Source organism: Trichechus manatus, unplaced genomic scaffold, assembly GCF_000243295.1.
Source record: "Trichechus manatus latirostris isolate Lorelei unplaced genomic scaffold, TriManLat1.0 scaffold00042, whole genome shotgun sequence".
Classification (NCBI taxonomy): domain Eukaryota; kingdom Metazoa; phylum Chordata; class Mammalia; order Sirenia; family Trichechidae; genus Trichechus; species Trichechus manatus.
Window position 1 is genome coordinate 15,711,544 of NW_004443978.1, and position 26,112 is coordinate 15,737,655.

General features: G+C 37.2%; 1 protein-coding gene across 1 annotated transcript in view; it reads left to right on the top strand.

Annotated features, from left to right (window-relative positions):
- The window catches only part of SEL1L2 (SEL1L2 adaptor subunit of SYVN1 ubiquitin ligase), a 152,467-nt gene that overhangs the window by 10,523 nt on the left and 115,832 nt on the right, over positions 1-26,112 (top strand). The window contains exon 2 of the mRNA XM_004376458.2: positions 11,473-11,528. Within this exon, the coding sequence (XP_004376515.1) occupies positions 11,473-11,528 (56 nt within the window). The remainder of the gene's footprint in view (positions 1-11,472; positions 11,529-26,112) is intronic.

Consider the following 26,112-nt stretch of genomic DNA (forward strand, 5'->3'; position numbering starts at 1 on the left):
CCAAAAAAAAAAAGAGGTTGAGAAGTTAGAGGGTTGATATGTTGTGGGGTTGTTAACCAATGTCATAAAACAACATGTGTACTTCTGTTTCATGAGAAAATATTTGTTCTGTAAGCCTTCACCTGAAGTACAATAAAAAATAAATAAAAAAATAATCTGCTTAAATCCCAGATCTGATCATGATTTCCCCCTGTTAAAACACTCATTTTATATAGAATAAAGTTCTAACATCTTGGCCTGGCAATCAAAATCCTATGTAGTTACATCCCAACTTGCTTTTTTTTTTTTTTTTGCCTCTGCTACAAATATTTTATTTCAACCAATTCAAGCTATTAGCTACTCAGTGTACCTACCTATCTCACCTCCACATCTTTCTCCATCTGTTCCTTCAGCAGAAATAGGTTGTCATCCATCTCCATTTCCCATCACCACCACAAATCTCCAGCATAACATCCTGCTCACCCATTAAGGTCCATATAAAGTTCTACTTTCTCTTTAAAAACTTTTCCCAGCCTTTCCCTACCCTGCAGCACAAAGTGCCTTTATTGTCCTATGCATCACAATCTTGTAGTTGAATTAGTTTTTATTCCCCCCACTACATTGTCACAATGCAGAGATTTTGTTTTATTTAACATTTTTACATGTACTGTAGCTCACTGCAGGGCTTAGCACATAGATGATTAATAAACACTTGCACAATTGAATAAAAACTAACACTCATGTAACACTGTAAAACTTAGAAAATGCATTCTCAAAACCTGTGGTATAGGTCATGCAGATATTTTTATTATTATCAATTTACAGATTTAAAAAAAACCCTGAAGTAAGGAGTTTAGTAAGACCTCTAATGGGAATCAACTTTTTTTTTTTTTTTTTGGACTCTGTATTACCTATTTGTTATTCTGTCTCCAAAGTGGGCTGCTCTGGGTATTTGCCTCATATTTACTTGCCTTAGGCTATTTCTACACATCGCCAAACACCCAGATGAAAAATAAAAAATTCAGTCAATCATCCACATATTTTTTAATGTAGTATACATATGTTTGCCTTCATTTAGAACAAACAGTTAGGTGATTGATTGAGTTATTTACTTTTCAACCAGTTGTTTTGGCATAGTGATGATTGCATAAACTCCAACAGTGGCATTTTATGCGTTTTTGGTTGATTTCATAATTTTACTGGAGTCTGCAGTGTATCTGTTGTAGCTATATAACCTTATTGATGTATTATATCATTCAGTGAGATGTGGTAAGCAAGAAAAAACTGGTTTCTTAAGACTGTTTTAAGTCTGCCCCCACAGACTTGGAAGCAAGGTTACAGCGCTAGAATTGAAGAGAATATTCCCAGATTAATAAAGTGGTATACACCCTTCAGCTTCCCTGATAGAAGAAATCTTTCTTAAAAAAACAGCCCATCAGCTCTGGAAAACAAGAAGTGGTGCTCTTGATGAAAAAGAAATCATTATTACCTAAAAGACAATAAGAGATGGAATTGGGTTGAAGGAAACTTTTACCCAAAGTGTGCAAAGGCAAATACTGTATTCCTTAATTTTATTTCAGTTGGGGAAGTGATTGTGTCACAGATGCTATTGTCACTTAAAAAAAAAGACGTTTGGTAAAGGAGAGAAACTTAACATTTTTTATTTATCTGCCATGCATTTAATAAAACACCAGATACTTTACATTTTAATTTTATTCTATCTTCATATTTACTCTAAGGGGTAGGTACATTACTGCTATTCCCATTTTATAGAAAACTGAGCCTTAGAGAGGTTAAATAACTTATCCAAAAGCACACGGCAAAGCAAGGATTCCAGCTCAATGAACACTACTCCACACTTCAATTAATATGAAATGCTATTTCTAAACATCATTCTTGATGGTGTTCAAAGCTAAGTATCTATAATTTCCTCCCAAATCAAGCTAATTAAGGACCTAAATTATTATTTTATTTTATGAGGAATTTTAATAGATTCTTTTTAGTCCACTCAATAGGAGTTAAGGTTAAATAAACTGAAAAAGAAAACTGTTCAAATAGTAATCAATAACTAATGAAATAGAGATTATTTGGATTTGAAATGTAGTTGTAAATGTGGAGTAGAATCTGATTATGGAGGAAACTGGAAGTGAGCAGAGGGAGTTAGTCTTTCTATGATAAACAACGGACACTTGTGGATTTTTAAGCACGTTTGTGGCTTGATGGAAGCGGTAGTTAAGGAAAATTAATTTAGGGTAGATGTAACTTAGATTAAAATGAAAATGATCCTTATTAAATATGTTAGGAGGACTGTCATAAGAATCCAGGCACAAAATGATGAGGGTCTGATTTATGCTATGCTTTCCTCAAGGAACTGAATACTCACCCCCACAAAAAAGCTTCAGCAAAATTTTCTCTGGACCATTGAAAGAGCAAACACTCACTTTTCTTACTTCTTCTGTATTTCCCTAATTGTCTGCCCATTTCTGGTAATTTAGACTTATCTGTATACTTCTATTCATCTATCTCCGCCCTACTTGCTCTGGTGACTTGACCCATGTTTTGGGATTTTCCTTGTTGCCAGGTTTGTCTCTTATCACTTGTCTTACCTTTGCCAGCCTAGATTCCCTCTCTGAATTCTCCCTTTACCTGTGTTTTTCAGCTTTTCAGTTGTTACAGTTTGACTCCCAGGACTTCTTAAGTGGCTGCCTGTCCTGTAATCAGCACATTATTTCTTTCTTGTTCTTGATCTCCTCCACTCACCATCTGTTCACTGGAGACTCTGAGCTGTCCAGCTCAAACCCTTAGATCATGCTAGAAAGAAGAGGTAAGGACTAAATGTTGAGAAATATACAATCTTTAGGTTTATTATTTAGTTTATTATTATTCTCCACATGGAAATTATAGAAGAGTCAGGATTTTATAAGGAATTTTCTGAAATTTCCCAGAATGAAGGAGAAAAGCAGATGGAACAGTATGTACTAGTAAAAGAGACAGACAGAAGTCCAGTGTGGCTGAACCAAAAGGGAGAAGGGAGCGGCATGGGAAGCTAGAGAACTGTTAGGAGCCAGACTATGAGCTAAGAGATGGAGAGGAATGGTATGTGATCAGATTTGTATTTTGAAAAGATCACTCTTTGTATTTTGAAAAAAATCTCTCTGGGTACAGTGTAGAGAATGAATAGGAAAGAAGACAAAGTAGATGTGAGTAGATTAATTAAGAGACTATTTCGGAAGCACAAACGAAAGATGGTGGGATCTTGGTGTAAGATAACCAGTACCCAAGCAAGAGGGCCCCCAGCCTCTACTTTAGAGGGCCTTTGTCTGGCCCCCTGTGGCCTTACCCCTTCCCATGATGCGAAGAGTCTGCAGAAACAAGGAGACATGCTACTCAGCCATTTCACTTCTGTATCATGCTTCTCAGCCCAAATGGCCCTGAGCCTACTTCCAGGATCTCCATAGACTTCTTCCCTAGGCCATGTCCATCCCCCAGAATGTTGACTGAGCCACTGGTGTGCACACCCTTAAACCTGAAGGATGACCAAAGGGGCGGCTGTTTGTAAGGGGATATGCTTGGGCTTGGACGTGAGCTGGAGTGTTCACGTGAATATGTGGGGCCATTTATGGTGCAAGACAGAGCTTGGGATAGGAAGAGAAAGAGGGCAGATTGCAGGCTGGATGTGTGGGGCTGGGTCTTCTCATGCTTCACATTCTAAAGCAAGGCTTCCAAAGACTCTAAATTTAACCCTGGACTTCAAGGTTTTTATACAGATATGTTTGACATGATAAGAGGATGGAACGTATTTTATTTGTTAGCTTGATTGATGACATTTAAATATCTAGACATATAGAATGTGGACCACCATTTGTACGTTTACTCTGGGCCTTGCAAATGTTAGGGCCAGACGTGGTATATGTAATAGGGGTAAAGGTAGAGAGAAATGGCTTTTTGACTTTTTTATTGTTCTTGTTTTTCTTGTTCCAGATTGTTTGCTTAGATTGAGGAGACCAGCAAATGTTTAAAGCAAAAAGGAGAATGAGAAAGTCAAGATATTGGCGAGGGAGGGGTGATGAATGGAAGTAATAGTCTGTGGATATGAAGTAAGTGTAGAGATTTAGGGTAAACATGAATAGGTTAGATTTAGACAATACCATGGCACTTCTTCCTCTCTAATTGAAAACTAATATAAGAAGACTGGCATCAAGCTATATTAAAATAAGTATGAGAGTAATACCAAAAAAAAAAAAAAAACTAAAAAACTGTTGCCATCTAGTTGATTCTGACTCATAGCGACTCTATAGGACAGCGTAGAACTGCTCCATAGAGTTTCCAAGGAGTGCCTGGTGGATTCAAACTGCCAGCCTTTTGGTTAGCAGCCATAGCACTTAACCACTACACCACCAGGGTTTCTATGAGAATAGAAGCTGCCTGTAACAGGTAGTCGATCATTTCTGTAAAGAGAATTGATAATTAATATTTTATATACCTTTACTGTATCTCGTGGTCAAAACAAATGTATCAGGTGAAGCCTGAAATGAGGCATGGAGCCCCATTTTAGAGAACTGGGACGAGAGAATTGATACAATACTTCTATTCTAGCTACATTTGTAAAATATTGTGTGATCCTAGAGACACAAATGGATTTACTTTTTTGCCTATAATCCCCTAGGTAGATTTCCCCATAAAACGCAGAGGTGTTTTTTTCAGAACCACAGTCAGTAAAGGAACAGTCACATTTATCAATGTCCCAATGTCCACTCAAAGGAAGATGAACCATGTCCCCGGACAGGGAAGATGAGGCCACATTGAGGAAAGGAATGGTGAAGCCAGGAGTTAATGTATACAAAGCCTTTCGTGAGAAAAGTGGATCTGAAAAAAGCTGTGATCGAGGCAATGTTTTGAGATATTATTCTCTTACAATACTTTTCTCAATGCTATGAATATATTATATAGATTTTAGCAAAACTTATTGGTCTAATGTAGCTTCTGAGAATTGAGAATCCTATCTAAGGAGTCCTAGTAAATTAAGAAACAGATTTGCTTCAGTTATCAATTGCTTCATAACACACAACTCAAAACTTAATGGCTTAAAACAACAATTTATTATGTCTTAAATTCTGTGAGTTGACTGGGCAGATTTCTGCTGGTCTGACCTGGGTTCACTCATAAAGCTTTACTTAGCTGAGACAGCTGCAGTGGCTGGGACCCGCTCTCCACATGGTCCGTTATCCCTGGATTCTTCGGGGCATGGTGGTCTCAGGGTATTGTTCCAGGAGAGTAAAAGCAGAGCGTATAAGGCCTAAGGACTAGCCTTGTACATTGAATGATGTCATCTGCCACATTTCTGTTGATCAAAGCAAGTCACGGGGACAGCCCAGATGCAAGGGGTGGGGAAAACAGTCTCGTCCTGTTGATGGGAGTAGTGAGCAAAGTCCCATTGCAAAAGGATATGGACATAGGGATATGTGATTCATCAGGGGACATTTTAACAGTGTACAATAGTCTACCCTTGGACTTTAATGATTCATCTCTTTCCCACATGATTCTCCCCCTCCAGGTATTTCCAAAATCTCATCAAATCATACCATCACACTCAGAGTCCATGATCTCATGATCAGCATCAGATCAAGATGTTGGTGAGGTTCCTTGAGTGCAGCTCTTTTATTCAGACACTTGTGAACTAAAAAGACAAGTTATTCCCCATTCTCCCACAGACCCAATATAAACTGGAGAGATAGATAAACCATACTTGACAATTGCTGTCCAAAAAGGGAGGGGGTCATATGAGGAGTCACGTAACAGTCACTGGTTCATGGCAATTCAGAAATCCGGTCAGGTGCATCATGGCAGATTCCCTACTCCAGGGATCGGCAGTTTTCCTTGATTAGGTCCCAGTTTTATCCTCTGGGAGTGGTTTCATAATCCATTGTTCTCTTTGGCTCTTGGAAACATCCTCTAGGCTCCTGGCTCTGCCCTCTGAGTTGTCCCTCCTTTTCTTGTGTTTACAGCTGAGTTGCTTTCTTATCTTGCTTCCTACTCATAGAAAGAGGGGCCCAAGCACTTCTTTTCATTTTGAACTCTTTTAGTCCAGCTCTGTCACACTGAAAAGTTTCAGCAGAGCTTCCAGACTAAGACAGACTAGGAGGAAAGGCCTGGCAGTCTACTCCCAAAAAATCAGCCAATGAAAACCCTATGGATCACAACGGCATAGGGTCACCATGAGTCAGGGGCCAACCCAATGGCACTAACAAAAACATCAATAAAGTGGTATTTTTCAGCACAAAATTTTTTAAAAATGTTGTAGGCTTTCTGTGAGTCTGATGGGGTTCACTCCATTCACCAAAAGCCACACGGACAATTCTTTTGTAGGCTGTAATGCTAACTTCTTCCTTGTTCTTGTGTGGTTAGGTGCCTTCAAGTCAATTCCGACTCATGGCGACCCTGTGTACAACAGAAAGAAACACTCTCCAGTCCTGCGCCATCTCATGATCGCTGTTATGCTTGAGCCCATTGTCATAGCCACTGTGTGAAGTCATCTTGTTGAGGGTCTTCCTCTTTTTCCCTGACCCTTTACTTTACCAAGCATGATATCCTTCTCCGAGGACTGATCCTTCCTGATAACATATCCGAAGTATGTGAGACATAGTCTGACGGTCTTTGCTTTTAGGGAGCATTCTGGTCGTACTTTTTCTAAGACAGATTTGTTCGTTCTTCCGGCAGTCCATGGTATCTTCAGTATTCTTTGCCAGCACCATAATTCAAAGACGTCAGTTCTTCTTCAGTCTTCCTTATTGATTGTCCAGCTTTCACATGCATATGAAGTGATTGAAAACACCATGGCTTGAGTCAGGCGCACCTTAGTCCTCAAAGTGACATCTTTGCTTTTGAACACTTTAAAGAGGTCTTTTGCAGCAAATTTGCCAAATGCAATACATCGTTTGATTTTTTGACTGCTGCTTCCTTGGGTGCTGATTGTGGATCCAAGTAAAATGAAATCCTTGACAACTTCAGTCTTTTCTCTGTTTATCATGATGTTGCTTATTGGTCCAGTTGTGAGGATTTTTGCTTTCTTTATGTTGAGGTGTAATCTGTAGTCTTTGATCTTTATCTGTAAGGGCTTCAAGTTCTCTTCACTTTCGGCAACCTCTACCTTACTAACTCAAAATTCTTCTGTCTCAAGGTGGGGTAGTAAATTAAAGCTCTATTATACTTAAAATGATGTTTTTCACATTATGCAAATAGACATGTCCCATAAAATTTTGTGCATAAGTCAGATTTTTGTAAACAGAAGCTTGCCATTTAAATTCGAAATATTATGAATCTTGGTGGAGTTTGGAGAGAGTGCAATAGAAAGAGCAAGAACTCTGGAGTCAGACCTGAATCCTACTCTGCCAGTATGACCTTGGATGAGTTAATCATTCTCACTTGGTGTCAGTTTCCTCATGAATAAAATGGGAATACAAATATTCCATGCTTGCTGTCTTGCTGGGTTGTTGTGGAAATTGGAGACAAAGTATGTAAAGCATCTGGCACATAACAAATTGTAGCAAAATATACGATTCTAGAGCTGAATGAAACCTTAGTCCCCTTCCAAGGCTAGCTTCACATCAAACCTTTTTGATGGTACACTTCATTGTATGTATATTTATTTATTCATCATGATGATGTACCACTGATGTATTCTAATGTATATTATAAAACATATCAAAAAAATTGGAAAAAAATTGTTTTTAAACCCCAGCCCTGGTGGTGCAGTGGTTAAAACGAAGAACTGCTATTGGTGGTTCAAAACCACCAGCGACTCCTCAGGAGAAAGATGTGGCAGTCTGCTTCCTTACGGCCTTGGAAACCCTGTGGGGTTGCTATGGATCAGAATCGACTTGACAGCAGTGGGTTTTTTTTTTTTTTGGTTACGTAAGTAGAAGGTCTAATATTTTATTTCTGCACCCAGTAGACTGGACATATAGGGAAGTAATGAAACTGTAGGATGGGGCTCCAGCAAGCACTGATGTTCCTCAGTTAGTATAAGACAACCTACTAGAAAGCACTGTGCAATGTGCTGTTTTCAGCAGAATGCCTTCCCCAGTAGCCATTCAAAACTTTTTCTTTAGGTGAAAACCTAACAGCCTGAAATTTAAAAAAGAAACAGTTTTTTTTAAAAATAAGTTTCAGGAGTTGTTTCTGGATTGTGCATCCTCTGTTGGAAGTAGTGACTGATTGCCTTTATCTCCTTTTATGTTTTAAGCTATTCCTTTAAATAGTTTATTCCTTCAGTTATAATCTCACACCTCCTCCCATTTCACTAATTCTTTTATCTACAGTTATTCTACCTTTGATAACTGTGTTCAACCCTACAATTTTCATGTTAGTATTTGACTACCTACAGTTTGATTTTCTGGCCCAATGTATAATGCAAACTTTATTGCATTTAATATTCATAATTTTCTTCTCATTCAAATATGCATGATACTTCATACTTTTTGTTCTATGTCTGTATATTCAGTGTACACTAACTCTAATTTTATTCTGTGTATTTTGGGGACTATAATAATGGGAATCTACCAAATCACACTTCTGTTTCCAGTTTACTTTTTCTAGTTGTAATGATAAAGTTTAAAAATTACTAGAGATTTACTTTGCCTGTAAGGTCAGTCACAGTGCCTGATTTCTTTAAAACACAAATATAATGAGGCTGAGTAATTCGTTTTAAAGAAAAAGCTGTAACTGAAAGAGAAGTCGTATTATAGGCGAAGTGTTAATGAATTCTTGATAACATTTGAAGTCTCTAGTAACACTTTGTCATAGTTCTTTTTTAAATTAAAAAAAATTGTATTGTGTGTGTGTATATATATATGTGTGTGTGTGTTTATATATATATAAAACAAAAATTTACCATTTTAACCATTTTAAGCATACAATTGAGTGGTATTAATTACATTCAACATGTTGTGCAACCATCACCACTATCTGTTCCCAAAGGTTTTTTTAATCACCCCAAACAGAAACTCAGTGCCTGTTAAGCAGTAACTCCCGCTCTCCTCCCCCCATAGTCCCTTTAAATTATTAATTTAAATGTGTTATTATCTTAAAGGCATCTTAAATGCTTTAAAAAGTAAGCCTCATACAATTTATATATATATGTAAAACATTTATTAAGCACTGAATATGTATTAAGCACCATCCTACATACTTTGCATAGATTATCTCATTTAATTGTCATAACAAATTAATGAATTGGGTACAAAATCACGACTAAAATACAGGCTTGTTTGACTCAAGGGCCACATAGTTATCCACAATGTTATGTTGCCTCTGATAATGAGTATCCATGGCTCCAAAATAATTACTTGGCATGCTTGGGGAAGAGAAAGTTTCATTTGTAATAATATCTTATTCTTGCATAATTTATTTCACATCCTGAATGTAAGGAGCAATCTTAATTTATTAAATTGTATCAAATATTTATAATCTTTTAAAGGAATTTAATATGCCTTACAGTAATGCATTGTCACTATGCAGTTATTGCATTTTTTTTCCGAATTCGCCAATTTTTTTTTTAATTTGATGGAGAACTAAATAGCAAACAATGTGGGACCAATTTCTGTAAGGTCTAGCTTACAAAGTAAACAGAGCTGACACAGAATTATAAGGCTGTTGCCAATGTCAGAAATAACATTAGAAAATTCATAACCTGCATTTAAAATACAAGCTTGCGACTTTTTGGAAAGATAAAATTTTGACTAACCCTTATTTATCCTGAGTCCAGTTCTTCTGGTTGTAAAATGTTAACCTATCACATAAAAGCATGTAGAGTCATTTTGACCATGCATCAAATCAGTTTATAGTAATTGAAAATTTATCAATCCTTATAATACAGTAAAATTAATATGACCTGATTGACATGACATGACATAACGTGTCACCCCACCATATAAATTTGTCAAAGATATAGTTTTTGGTGAAAATGTACGCAGCAAAAGATATGCCATTTCAACAATTTCTACAAGTATAATTCATTGATTTCTTTCAAGTTGTGCAACCATTCTCGCTATCCTTTTCCAAATATTCCACCACCATTAACATGAAATTACTGCCACTCTGAACTTCTCATCTAACCTTTCAAGTTGCTGTTGTCAGTTTAGGCCTACACCGATAGTTCTTTAGAAAAGCACAATGCTCAAGGCAGACAAACTTTACCAATTAAGCTAAACTATGGTTTGGTTCAAAGAAGATTTTAGAGAATAGTTTTGGTTTGAGGTTTAAGGTTTAAAGATTATCTCCAGGCAATAGTTTTGGGGTTTCATCCATCCTCACAGGCTTCAGAAAATCTGGATTCCATTGAGATTTTGAAAATCTGTTCCACATTTTTGCCCCTTTTTATCAGGACTTTTCAAAGACTTTTTTTCTATATATGTAAGTTAAGAAATTTCAAGCACTATGCAACAATTAAATTTACCATTTAATATATTTGTATTTTATATAGTATATATGGTCTATGCTTACTTCATAATAGATAGATAGCTGCCATTGAGTCATCTCTGACTTATGGCTTACCTTATGTATAGCAGAACAAAATGGTGCCCAGTCCTTCATCATCCTCATGATCACCTGCATGTTCAAGTCCATCATTGCAGTTTTTGTGCTAGTCCATCACACCGAGGGTCTTCCTCACCCTCTCTGGCCCTCTGCTTCACTAAATATGATCTCCTCTTCCCAGCAATTCATTCCTTTTGATGACATGTCTAAAGCAAGCGAGTCAGACAATGTTCTGTTGTGATCCGCAAGGGTTTCGTTGGCTAATTTTTGGACATAGATTGCCAAGCCCTTCTTGTAGTCTCTCTTAGTCTGGAAGCTGTGCTGAAATCTGTCCACCCTGGGTGACCCTGCCGGTACTTGAAATACAAGTGGCATAACTTCTAGCATCACAGCAACATGCAAGCCACCACAATAAGACAAACTGACAGACTGGTGGTGGTACTTCATAAAGATTAATTAAATATTGCTTGTGAAAATTCCTTTCTCAAATTTCAAAGCCTGATGTAGTCATAACTAATTGTTCATATATATGTATATATATTTCAATTATATTAATGTTTGGTACCTGTGACATATGGATGAGTCTATAAAAATATAAAATATTATATTCCCTCTTTTATGTTTTAATATTCTCTATTAATAGATATCATCTATTTACATAGATACCATTTAATTAAATTCTAGCCCAGAAAGTTATAATTAGCTGTATTATTTTAGAATTCTTTCTTAAAATTTTAGAATGCTTAATATAAATAATAGATTATCTAGTATTTAGATGATCTCTGGTGTCAAGATACATCTTTAAAATTGTCAGTGAGGAATTATTTTGTAACACATTATTGGTAACTCTAAATTGTGATTTATTTTCAGCTATTATTCTTAGATTTCAAAAAGTTATCTAGAAAGTTTTTAAACTGTATTTAGTAAAATTTTAAAAACAAAATGTTCTGTATGTTGCAGATATTGAAGCAGAAAAACATCATAAAAAGCAAAAAGAAAGAAATGTCACCACACAGGTAGATATTTTGCTAAATCATTTTATTTTTTCATTAGAAATTTAGGCTATGGGCATTTATTTATTTATAAATTTAGGCATTTATTCAGCATATTCAGAATTTCTTAATTTTTTACTATTGTTTTTGCTCTTTTTTTTAAAAAAATTATCAATATCATTCATTCACCAAACATTACTCAGTCCACTATGAGAGTCCACTTACTCTTATGAGCCATGGCCTGCCTAAAGTCCAAAATTTAGACAGAAAAGACGATCTGGCTTATAGAGTTACAGATGCTTACTAAACTTTTTTGATCTCATAATATTGTGTCATCTTATACTAGGGATTGAAGATTTTCAGCCTATACTCAGCTTAACACCCAGCATAATCCTGTAAACATGTGTCATTTCAAGTCACTCCTGTACTGAAAACCTTTAGTGGCTTCCCATCTCACTGATAGTAAAACCAAATTCACTGCAATGGTCTACCGATTCCACTCTGTGGCCTGGCCCTGCTCTTTGTCTCTCTGACATCATCTCCTACTCTGTCTCCCTTACTCACACAATTCTAGACACACTGGGCTCCTTGCTGTTCCACAGACACTCTAGACATGCTCTCATATTTCTGTTCTCTCTGCTTAGAATGTCCTTGTCCCAGATAGCCCCGTTGCTCCCTCCTTCATCTCCTTCAGATCTGTGCTCAGATGGCATTTTTTCAGATGGCTTCTTACCTGGCACTCTCTGTTTGCAGTCACTCTCTAAAATTGCAGACCATACCCCAACACTTTCAATCTCCCTGTCCTGCTGTAGTTTTCCTCTTAGAATGATCACTGTGTAACAACATACCATATGTTATGTCTGCTGTCACTCTTCCTGCTCTGGAACATAAGCTCCATGAGAGCAGGAGTTTTCATCTTTGTTCACTGCTCCTACCCCAGCAACTAGAACAGTGCCTGGCACATAGCAGGCACTCAGTAAATGTTTATTCAATTAATGACTAAATATTAAGTCCATATTTTAAAAGTCAATTTTGAAGAAAAATATTTATGTAAATCGAAAACTCCTCTCTATGTTGAAACATTTTTGAATCGCCTCCAACATTAGCTCTTCCCCATCACCATATTTACCACATTACATAATTAGTAGTGAGGTTATTATCTGCGGAAATAGGCATGACCTTGGCCTGCACCTCAAAAGTTTATCCCTGGGTAGGTGGAGGTTGAAGGGATGGTGATCTCATCAGATCATCCTGCTTTTTCTTGTGGGCTGTTAATATCTTGTGATACACAGTGCCTACCCAATAACACTTGAAAAATCCCTTTGGTATCAAGGAGATCCTTACTTCTTGAGGTCAAGGATGCTGCTCAGATCCATAAGTACCCCCACAATGTCCAGCACTAGTAGATGAAGTCCGTATAGTAAATATGGAAAAAGTCCCAGCTCTGCCCGTGTATATAGCCTAGACACAAAAGAAAACTATCAGCTATTTCAAGAGATCTCAAAATATTTGAGAGCAGCAAAAACATTGTCTGAAGACGCAAAAATAAGGGGGAAACAGGCCGAGTTAGCCTGTTTGTAAACTATCTCTCACCCAGTTCCCCTGAAGCATCTGCTTTCATAAATGTCCTTAGCACCAACCTTATAGAGCATAGGACCTAGAGGTGAAAAGACAAATGGCTATAATGTAAAGTTCCCTTACATCTACACTGTACTGTAGTCAGAATAAAATAACCTCAGTTCACAGAACTTTCCATATTGTTTCATAACTCCTTTGGAATGAATAAGATACTATCTGGCAAAAAAAACACCCTCCCCCCACCTCTACCTCCATTGTATACCTGGCAAATTCTGTTTATCTTCATAATTACCATGGGCATTATAATTTTTTAAAACACTAACCTCAGTAGAGCTGCTTTTGTTCTAATTTGTCTCTCTTTCTGGCTTTACACCTCTACAGTTCACAAAAGAATACTTTGTTCTCCACTCCCCCAATACACACTTTTAAAAAATGCACATATACACTTTAAAAAAAAAAAACTGTGCAAAGGCACTTTATCTTGTGTCAAGGATCTAATTTTTTCAGAAGCTCAGTGTAGTATTTCCTTCAGTATTAGAGAATGATGATGATCACAGAGGTAATAAATCCCTCACGTATCTAACGTACTTCCAGGGAGTAACCGAGGCTCCCTAAGGAGTAGTTATGATGCTGGAAGCTATGCCACAGGTATTTCAAATACCAGCAGGGTCACCCATGGTGGATGAGTTTCAGCAGAGCTTCCAGACTAAGACAGACTAGGAAGAAGAACCTGGCGATCTAATTCCAAAATTAGCCATGAAAACCCTATGGATCACAATAGAAAGTAGTCCGATGAAGTGCTGGAAGATGAGCCTCTGGGTTGGAAGGCATTCAGAATACAAAGTGGCCACAACAAGGGATTCAAACATACCAAAGATCCTGAAGATAGTGTAGGGCCTGTCACCATTTTGTTTTATTGTACATGGGATTGCCATTAATTGGAGCCAACTGAATGACAAACAGCAACAACAAGGGTGATTCAAGTATATGACTGAGGGGCATCGTGACAACCATACCACTAAGAGCAACAATTAAAACTTTGAGGAAAAAGTAGCCTAGCTCTCAGCATTGAGCAGTTTAACTGAGTGCTCAGGTCTGCTCTCTACTTCACCTAGATACATTATTGTTATATTGAAATTAACATCTTGTTCCAGTGTTCCAATAGATAGATTTGTTTTTATGCATTTTGATACCTTGACTTATATTCAGAGTTTATCATCAGAACCATGTCCTCACAGCTAAGTAAAACTTTAAATTTTATAAAACTGCTTCACATATACTATTATCTTCCTAACAACTGTGCAAAGAATGTTAAGTGGCTATTTAAGTAGTTAATTATTATCCTCATTTTGCAGATTAGAGTATGTAATAAATCCAGGCCCATTCATTCAACACAGCACCTGCAATGTGCCAAACACAGTTATTGGAATTTCCAAAAGTTCCAAATTTTTTTCACTTTATAAAACCTCTATTCAGTTTTGCCTAAACTTGATTGTGAGCTCCGAAAAGTATGAGAGTGTCTTTTCATCTGCTTTAGTGTAGTATTTGGTACCTGATAGATACAATAAGGAGCCCTGGTGGTGCACTAGTTAAGAGCTCGGCTGCTAACCAAAAGGTTGGCAGTACGAATCCACCAGCTGCTCCTTGAAACCCTATGGGGCAGCTCTACTCTGTGCTATAGGGTCACTATAAGCTGGAATCGACTCAACAGCATTGGGGTTGTTGTTGTTGTTGTTTTGGTTTAAATACAATAACATTTACAGATTTAATTAAATATGTTAACACTACTTATTCAACACTTAGTTATAAATGTGCGTATTCTCCATCTCCTGGACACTTATTTTCTTTCCAAGACTTATCTTGGGACCATACTTCTCCAAATGGTACCTTTACCTTCATTTTAACTGAAACCTAGTTGTCTCCTGAGGACTTCTTCTGCAGCCCTCCCAAGTACTTTCTACCTTACCCCACTTACACTGGTCCTGGATGGGATGGAAGGTATCTATTATGGATTGAATCATGTCCCCAAAAAATATGTGTTGTAAATCCTACAATCTATGCCTGTGGATCTGGGCTGAAAGCACAGAATTCCAGAAGGAGGTTTACCTGTGTTTTATTGACTATATAAAGGCATTCGACTGTGAGGATCATAACAAATTATAGATAACATTAAGAAGAATAGGAATTCCAGAACACTTAATTGTGTTCACGAGGATGAGGAACCTGTACACAGACCAAAAGGCATAGAACGAGAAGGCATACGTAGAAGAAGGGGATACTCCGTGGTTTAAAATCAGGAAAGGTGTGTGTCAGTATTGTATCCTCTCACCATACTTATTTAATCTGCATGCTGAGCAAATAATCCGAGAAGCTGGACTACATGCAGAAGAACGCGGCGTCAGGATTGGTGAAAGACTCATCAACAACCTGCCATATTAGATGACACAATCTTGCTTGCTAAAAGCAAAGAGGACTTGAAGCACTTACTGATGAAGATCAAAGACTGTAGCCTTCAGTATGGATTAGACCTCAACCTAAAGAAAGCAAAAATCCTCACAACTTGACGATAAGCAACATCATGATAAATGGAGAAAATATTGAAGTTGTCAAGGATTTCATTTTGCTTAGATCTGCAATCAACGCCCAAGGAAGCAGCAGTCAAGAAATCAAACAACGTATTGCATTGGGTAAATCTGCTGCAGAAGACCTCTTTAAAGTGTTAAAAAGTAAAAATGTCAGTTTGAGGACTAAGGTGAACCTGACCCAAGCTATGATATTTTCAATCACTTCATATGTATGTGAAAGCTGGACAATTAATAAGGAAAACTGAAGAAGAATTGATGCATTTGAATTAAAGTGTAGGCAAATAATATTGAATAAACGATGGACTGCCAGAAGAACAAACAAATCTGTCTTGAAGAAGTATAGTCAGAACATTCTTGGAACTAGGATGGCAAGACTTTGTCTCACATATTTTGGACATGTTAAGAAGAGGGACCAGTCCCTGGAGAAGGAAGGACATCATGCTTGATAAGGTAGAGGGTCAGTGGAAAAGAGGAAGACCCTCAAAAAGATGGAATGACACAGTGGCTGTGACAGTGGGCTCAAACATAGCAACGATTGTGAGGATGGCACAGACCGGGCAGTTTTTTGTTCTGTTGTACATAGGGTTGCTGTGAGTTGGAACCAACTGGACAGCACCTAACAACAACAACATGCCTGTCATTATAATTCCATTTGGAATGGGTTGTCTTTGTTATGTTAACGAGGCAGGATTTGTGTAGGGTGTAACTTGAGTCAATCTCTTTTGAGATATAAAAGAGATTAAACAAACAAGCTAGGAAGCAGAGATTGGGTAAAATAGATGCCACATGGAGAACTCCAAGGAACCAGGAATTAGAACCTGAAGAGTCAAGGACCTTCCTCCAGAGCCAACAGAGAGATAAAGCCTTCTCCTAGTGCTGGTGCTCTAAATTCGAACATTTAGCCTCCTAAATTGTGAGAAAATAAACTTCTGTTTGTTAAAGCCATCCGCTTGTGGTATTTCTGTTACAACAGCAATAGATAACTAAAACCTCCTTATTGCTATATTCTTGGTGGGAGAGTAATAGGAAATGAGACAAAGAGTACCTCATGGTCTTTCTCTCCATCTGTATTCCTTTATCATTCTTAGAGATTCCATACCCAAGTATCTTAGCTTCTGGGTTCTATTATTTAGATTTTCTTGGCTCCAGTGATTTTAACTCTCCTGTCTAGTCCCACAGTCATAGTCTAGACCTAATCTAGTTACATCATAATCTAGTTCTTTCCAAATTAAAATTTCAGGCAGCGAAGCCTCTGATTACCACTTGGTCACTCCATCAATACTTCAATCCCACCAAGACCTCAAATCCATTTTCCTTTTTTACTGTTTATTTCTCCCCTCACATCCTCACCTCCTTTCTTATTTGTCTTAGAGTCGATGGGTCATCACTAAGGACCACCTACCCTTTTCCAAAACCCTTCAAAACAGATGTATTTCAGAATTTAGGTTTGTTTGCTCATTTTGTTTTGTTTTTTAATTTTAGAAATGTAATACAAGGCACACACATACACCATATATTATAGAATATATTGTTTGCAAACACATTGATATTTATGCAGCAAAACACATGAATCTTCACACTGAGTGGGCTAAATAAAGAACATACGTAACCTCACATCAAGTCAGGTTGGGTTTTTCCGCCAACTGTGTTAAAGCACCAAACTAAAGAAAAAGCTTTGGATTTTCAGTTCTTTTTGGATTTTGGAATTGCAGAAAAGGATTGGGGGTATTAGGAAATTACTTCCTCATACAGACCTTCCATTTAGTTAGTCCTCTTGCACGCCATCGGACTTTACTATATGCAAGCTTCTTCACTTATATTAACTTAATTGATCCTCACAACAACCTAATGAGGGAGGCAGTATTATTATCTGCATTTTACAGAGGACTAAACTGAGTCAGAGGAGCCCTGGTGGCATGGTGTTTAACAACTTGGCTGCTAACCAAGAGATAAATTCAAACCTTCCTTCCTCAAAGGCCACTGATCATTTAGTTTCTCTTGTGAGAGGTTGCTCCTACATTTCCTGTGCATTAAGGGAATAAGGGTTTTCCCCTAAATAAAGAAATTCACACATCCATTAGGCTTCTCTCTTCTCAAGGCAGGTAGTAGAAACAAGAAATACACTAAAAGGTTTACAAACAGTCTATAATTAATTGAGTAGACACATGAAATATATGATGTAAAATTTCAGCTGTAGAGATTATAGAGCAGTGAGCCACTGCTGACCAAAAAGGAAAGAAACCACAAATTCAGACGAAAGGGAGATCATTGTGGGTTATAGTGGCATGGAAGGGCCTTGGAGAGAAGGAGCTTGAGTTGGGCATTGGAACAGAAGTAATATTTGGGATAATAGGAAAGGGGATAATGAAATCTGCAAAAGCAAGGGCAGGGAAGTAGGAAAGAACCTATTTGGCGGACATGAATAGAAGAGTTTGGCTGTTGCAGCTTTTCTTGTAGGTGCAGGAGTAGGAAGAAATAAGGTCACCATGATACATTTAGGCGAGACTGTGAAGAATATTAAGTCCTGTGTAAGGAGTTTGATTTTACCCTGTTGGCACTGAGGGCTTCTGAGTTGGGTGAGATATATTCAAAGGGATGCTTGAGAAAATTTCATCCTGTATGAGTCTTCAGGACACAGGGAAGTGAAGTGGCAGGAGGACCAGGTAAGAGACTATTGAAGTACAGTGTCTGTCTCTGATTAAGAGATATAGCTAGTCTAGGAATGGGTCTTGTGAGTTTAAAAACATACTTCCATAGCATTGGGTTTGCTGTTTGAAATCTAAAATACACATTGTAAGTCTTTCAACTGAAAATCCTGCCAGCATTAGCTCTGAAGTACATCCAGAAACCAAGCACTCTAACCACTTCCACCTATGGCATCTTCTTAGTTCACTGTCACAGCAGCTCTCATTGGTTTATTTCAACTGACCTCCTTTTTTTCCCACTCTTGTTCCAACATGTAATATTCTCCACACAGCAGCCAGAGCAGCCCTTTTGAAATGTAAGTCAGTTGATATCACTTGCCTGCTCAGAGCCCTACGAGGGTCTCCCTTTTGTACAGAACACGATTCACAATCCTGACCTTTGCCTCCAAGATGCCTCCACGCCTCCCTCTTTACCTCTCCCCTTCACTCATTCTGCTCCAGCTGCATCATCTTTCTTGCACCCTGGTGTGCTCCTGCTTTTCGGCCTTCACACTTATTGTTCCCTCTGCCAGAACTCTTTTTCCTGAGGTATCCTTATGACTGAATCCTTCCCTTGATGCAGAAGCCTACTCAAATGTTATCAGAGAACTCGTCCCTAACCATCCTATATCAAATAACATAAACATTTATCAATTCTATCCCCGTATAATTTGTTTCAACCTCATTTTATCAGTTGACTATTATCTCTCCTTTCCAGAACATCAGGTTCATGAAGGCTCAGACTATTTATTTGCTGCTGTATCCATAGGTCTTAGAATAGGGCCTGGTCTATAGAAGACATTCAGTAAATATTTCTTTTGAATTAGGTAATCTTTGGATGCTGTTGAGAGTCAGAGAAAGACTGTGGATGCCTGGGCTTCTTCCTAACACTTGCTCTGCCTGCCCACTCCCACTGGCTGAGAGAGGAATCCATAATCAGGAAATACTGCCTCTGAAGGAGGAGAAGTTAGAAACACCAGACAATCATATGCACTGCCAAAGTTGTTTTGCTAGCTGTTTTTTAATTGAAAAATAAGTTTTTCTTTATGGCAATAATATGATAATCCCATTGAGTGGATAATGCTGGCAGTTTATCAAAGTCGATGTTCTCCACTTTTCCTGATATCTGATAGATAATGTTTCCCAGCCCCCCACGTGACTTAGTTCCAGCCAGTGGAATATAGCCGAAACAATGAGTCCCACTGCTAAGCCTGTTCTACAAAAGAAAACAAAGTAAATCAAACAAACAAAGCCCTTTTCTGCACATGATTCTCCGTATACTTTCTCCTCCTGTCTGATGGATATTGATGCTCAGGAAAATCTTGGAATCCAATTTTGAAACTGGCACAGCCTCTGTCTTCCAGGGTCTCTGAATGACAGCACGGAGTAGAACTGCCACTGACTTACGTACCTGCCTATTGATTTCGAGCCATTATATATTGTGGGTCTTGTCCCTTCATGCTCTGGTACCTAGGCCACTACTGATGTCTTTGCTACCACTGCTTCCCTTGTTCACTCCATACCATCCATATCAGCCTTCTTGCCTTTTCTGGAGAGAACTCAAGAACATACCCATTGTGAATGACATATATAAAACCTTGAAAAAAAGAATTGCCAACACAAGAATCATATATCCAGCAAAATTTTCTCTCAAATACGATGGCAAACCTAGCACATTCCCACGTAAAGAGAAATTAAGGGAATTTGTAAAAGCCAGACTAACCTTACAAGAAATATTGAAGGTAGTCCTTCAGACAGAGAACTAACAACATCAGACAACAACCTGAAATTAAGACGCATGACAGCATCACCCAAATATCAACCCAGATTTTAAAAATCTCAAAGTAAAAGTTACAAAACTGAAAACAGGGAAACATAGATGTCAATTTGTAAATGATGACAACTTCTAAGCAAAAGGGGGAATAAATGTTGTAGTTACAGAACTTCCATACGGAGAGGAAATCAAGGTGATATCAAGAAATAACAGACTGTTTTAAACTGAGGAAGATAAAGGTAAATTTCAGAGTGACAACGAGGAAAATTAATAAACCTACTCACCAAAATAAAAAAGCAGAAAATCATACTTAGCAAACACAAAATCAACAACAGCAAAGGAACGAAAAGAAAATCCACAAACAAAAAAAACTCAGCACAGAAATTTTAGCAGAACAAAGAAACCATCAACACTACCAAAAAAAGCATAAAAAAATGACAATGGTAAATTCATACCTATTGATAATCATGCTGAATGTAATAGGTTTAAATGCACCAGTCAAGAGACAGAGAGTGACAGAATGGATAAAACAACAAGACCCATCAATATGCTACCTACAAGATACACACCTTAGACACAATGACATAAATAGGTTAAAAATCAAAAGAATGGAAAGACTCTATCAAGCAAACAGTAACAAAAAAAAAAAAAAAAAGCAGGAGGGGCAATATTAATCTTTGATAAAATAGACTTTAAGTCAAAATCCATCATCAGAGACAAAGAAGGGAATTGTATAATGATTAAAGGGTCAATCCACCAGAAGAACATAACCATAATAAATACTTATACACCCAATAGCAGAGCTCCAAAATACATAAACTAACAGTATTGACAAGAGAAACAGACACAGTTCAACCATAATTGTAGGAGACTTTACCACACCAGTTTCAATGAAGGACAGAACAACCAGAAAAAAACTCAACAAAGAGACAGAAAATCTAAATAACACAATCAACCAACTTGACCTCATTGACATATGCAGAACACGCCACCCAACAGCAGCACAGTACACATTCTTCTTCAATGCACATAGATCATTCTCCAGAATAAACCATATTTTAGGACACAAAGCAAGGCTCAATAAATTCAAAATAATTCAAAGGCATCTTCCCTGATCACAATACTATAAGACTAGAAATCAATAACAGAAAGAACAAGGAAAAAAAATCAAATACATGGAAACTGAATAACACCTTGCTTAAAAACCACTAGGTAATACAAGAAATAAAAAATTAAATAAAAAGAATTCCTAGAATCAAATGAGAAAGAAAACAAAACATACCAAAACTTTGGGACACAGCAAAAGCAGTGCTCAGAGGAAAATTTATAGCAATAAATATGCACATTAAAAAAGAAGAAAGGGCAAAAATCGGTAGCTTAACCCTACAACTCAAACAAATAGAAAAAGAGCAGAAAAAAAAAAGCCTGCAGTCACCAGAAAAGAGGAAATAAAAAAGAACAGAGCAGAAATAAATGAAATAGAAAAACAAGAGGAAGAATTAACAAAACTAGAAATTGGTCCTTTGAGAGGATCAATAAAATTGAAAAACCACTGGCCAAATTAACAAAGGAAAAGAGTAAGAAGTTGCAAATAACCAAAATAAGAAATGAGATGAGTGACATTACAACAGAACCAACTGAGATAAAAAGGATCATAACAGAATATTATGAAAAATTATACACCAAAAATTTGAAAACCTAGGAGAAATGGAGAAGTTTCTAGAAACACACTACTCACCTAAACTGAGGTAGAAAATTTGAACAGACCCATAACAAAAGAAGAAATGGAAGCGTTCATAAAAAAAACTTCAACGAAGCAAAAGCCCCAGCCCAAACGGCTTCACTGGGGAATTCTACCAAACATTCAGAGAAGAGTTGACACCAATTCTACTCAAACTATTCCAGAACATAGCAAAGGAAGGAATAGTCTGTAATTCATTCTATGATGCCAGTATAATCCTGCCAGTATAATCCTGATACCAAAGTCAGGCAGAGACACCAAAGAAAAAAGAAAATTGCAGACCAATATCCTTCATGAATATAGACACAAAAATTCTCAACAAAATTCTAGCCAACAGAGTTCAATAGCATATAAAAAAAATAATACATCATGACCAAGTAGAACTCATACCAGGGATGCAAGGATGGTTAAATATTAAAGAATCAATCAATGTAATTCACCACATAAATAAAACTAAGGAAAAGACTCACATGATCATCTCAATCGATGAAGAAAACGCATTTGATAAAATCTAACACATTTTCCTGATAAGAATTCTCAACCAAGTAGTAATAGAAGGGAAATTCCTCAACATGATTGAGGGCATATTTACAAAACCAACAAGCAACATTATTCTTAATGGAGAGAGACTGAAAGCATTCCCTTTGAGAACGGGAACCACAGAAGGATGCCCTTTATCACCACTCTTATTCAATATTTTACTGGAAATCCTAGCGAGAGCAGTATGGCAAGAAATAAAGGGCATCCATATTCACAAGGAAGAAGTAAAACTATCCCTACTCGCAGATGACATGCTCCTATACATAGAATATCCCAGAGAGTCCACAAGAAAGTTACTGGAACTAATAGAAGGGTTCAGCAAAGTGCCAGGATACAAGATCAACGTATGAAAATCAGTTGGATGCCTCTAAGCTAACAAAGAGAACTGCGAAAAGAAAATCAGGAAAACAATACCATTTACAACAGCCCCCCAAAAGATAAAATACTTAGGAATAAATTTAACTAGGGACGTAAAGGATTTACAAAAGAAAAATACAAAACACTACTGCAAGAAATCAAAAGTTATTGTTGTTAGGTGCCATCAAGTCGATTCCGACTCATAGCGACCATATGAACAACAGAACAAAACACTGCCAGTGCTGCCCCATCCTCACGACGGTTGCTATGTTTGAGCCTGTTGTTGCAGCCTCTGTGTCAATCCATCTCTTCAAGCGATTTCATCTTTTTTGCTGACCCTGTACCTTGCCAAGCATGATGTCCTTCTCCAGAGACTGGTCCCTGGAGATAACATGTCCAAAGTATGGGAGATGAAGTCTCGCCATCCTGCCTTCGACGGAGCACTCTGACTGTACTTCTTCCAAGACAGATTTGTTTGTTCTTCTGGAAGTCCAGGGTATATTCAGTATTCTTCACTGATACTATAATCCAGAGACATCAATTATTCCTCCATTTTCCTTATTCATTGTCCAGCTTTCAAATGCATATAAGGCAATTGAAAATATCGTGCTTGGGTCAAGCGCACCTTAGTCCTCAAAGTAGCATCTTTGCTTTTCAACACTTTAAAGAGGTCTTTTGCAGAAGATTTGCCCAATGCAATGTGTCATTTGATTTCTTGACTGCTGCTTCCATGGGCATTGATTGTGGATCCAAGTAAAATGAAATCCTTGACACCTTCAGTATTTTCTTCATTTATCATGATGTTGCTTATTAGTCTAGTTGTGAGGATTTTTGTTTTATGTTGAGGTGTAATCTATACTGAAGGCTGTAGTCTTTGATATTCATCAGTAAGTGCTTCGAGTCCTCTTCACTTTGAGCAAGTAAGGTTATGTCATCTGCACACTGAAAATTGTTAGTGAGTCTTCCATCAATCCTGATGCCATGTTCTTCTTCATATAGTCCAGCTGCTCAGATTTTTTGCCCAGCATACAGATTGAATAAGTATGGTGAAAGGATACAACACTGACACACACCTTTCCTGATCTTAAGCCATGCAGTATCCCCTTGTTCTGCTAGAATGACTGCCTCTTGGTCTATGTACAGGTTCTGCATGAGCACAATTAAGTGTTCTGAAATTCCCATTCTTCGAAATGTTATCCATAATTTATGATCCACACAGTTGAATGCATTTGCAAAGTCAATAATACACATGTAAACATCTTTCTGGTATTCTCTGTTTTCAGCCAAGATCCATCTGACATCAGCAGTGACATCACTCATTCCACATCCTCTTCTCAATCCAGCTTGTATTTCTGGAAGTTCCCCGTAAATGCACTGCTGCAACCATTTTAAACGAGATCATCAATTTACAGCCTGTTATAAAGCCATAAAATACTATAGTTACATTTTTAAATTACAAATAGTAGATCATTTTAGCTAGGGAATGTGATATGTGAGATGACAGCATCAGTATAATTATCCTCTGGATACTTTTTCTGGCTTGTAACTACTTGATAAGAATAAGCCTATGAATGCAGATAAACTGTCAAGTGCCTTGGGAGGAAAGATTGGAATGTTTTTGATAGAAGCACTGCATTTCCAAAGTTAAAGTCTATTTTGTTGGAGATTAATATTGCCACACTTGCTCTTTTTTGAGTGTTGTTTGCTTGGTAAATTTTTTTCCATCCTTTGAATTTTAGTTTGTTTGTGTCTTTAAGTCTAAGGTGTGTCTCTTATAGGCAGCATATAGACAGACCTTTTTTTAAATCCATTCCGCCACTCTCTGTCTCTTTATTGGTGCATTTAGTCCGTTTACATTCAGCATAATTATTGAAAGTATGAGTTTAGTGCTGTCATTTTTATGTCTATTTTGTATGTTGTTGAAAGTTTCTTTGTTCCACTTAATTTTCTGTGCTGAGCAATTTTTCTTTATGTATTTTCTTTTCATCTTTTTCATTGTTGTTGATTTTGTATTTGCTGAGTCTTTATGTTTTTCTTGTTTTTTATTTTGATGTGTAGGATTGTTAATTTCCTTTGTGGTTACCTTAATACTTACCCCTGTTTTTCTAAGTGTAAACCAGTCTTTTATTTCTTTATATCGCCTTGACTTCCTCTCCATATGAAAAATCTATGTCTACATTTTTTAGTCCCTCTTTTGTGTTTTAATGTCCTCTTTTACATATTGACATGTCTGTTTCCCTATTTTCAGTGTTTTAGCTTTGATTTTTTTTTTTTTTTTTTTTTTGACTTACCTATCTGGGTTGATATCTGTTTGCTCTATCCTGTGGTCGAGTCTTGGGTGGTTATCTGATGTTATTGATTTTCTAACCAGAGGACTCCCTTTAGTATTTCTCATAATTTTGATTTGGTTTTTTCAAATTCCCTAAACTTGTGTTTATCTGGAAATGCCCTAATTTCACCATCGTATTTGAGAGACAGTTTTGCTGGATATATAATTCTTGGCTAGCGAGTTTTTTTGTTCAAGGCTTTATATATGTCATCCCGTTGCCTTCTTGCCTACATGGTTTCTGCTGAGTAGTCTCAGCTTAGTCTTATTGACTCTTCTTTGTAGATGACTTTTGGTTTATCCCTAGCTGCTCTAAAAATTCTCTCTTTGTCTTTGGTTTTGATAAGTTTGATTACAGTATGTGTTGGTGACTTTCTTTTGGGATCTACCTTATGTGAGGTTCGATGAGCATCTTGGATAGATATCTTATCATCTTTCATGATATCAGGGAAGTTTTCTGCCAACAAACCTTTAACACTTCTCTCTGTATTTTCTGTTATCCCCCCACTCCCCATTCTGGTACTCCAATCACTTATAGGTTATTCCTCTTTATAGAGTCCCACATAATTCTTTAGGGTTTCTTCATTTTTTAACTTCTTTTGTCTGATTTTTCCTCAGATAAGTTGGTGTCAAGTGCTTTATCTTCAATCTCACTAGTTCTGACCTCCATTGCCTCATTTCTGCTCCTAGACTTTCTATTGAGTTGTCTAATTCTGAAATTTTATTGTTAATGTTCTGGATTTCTGATTGCTGTCTCTCTATGGATTCTCACAGCCTGCTAAATTTGTCATTATGCTCTTCTCTAATCTTAGGTTCCTCTATTGATTGGTCTGAGTTTTGCAAAATCTCCTTCCTGATCTCTTGAAGAGTTCTGTATATTAATCTTTTGTATTCTGCCTCTGGTAATTCCAAGAAATTCTCTTCCTCTGGAAAATTTCTTGATTGTTTATTTTGGGAGCTTTCTGAAGCTGTCATGGTCTTCCTCTTTATGTGATTTGATATTGATTGTTGTCTCCAAGCCAT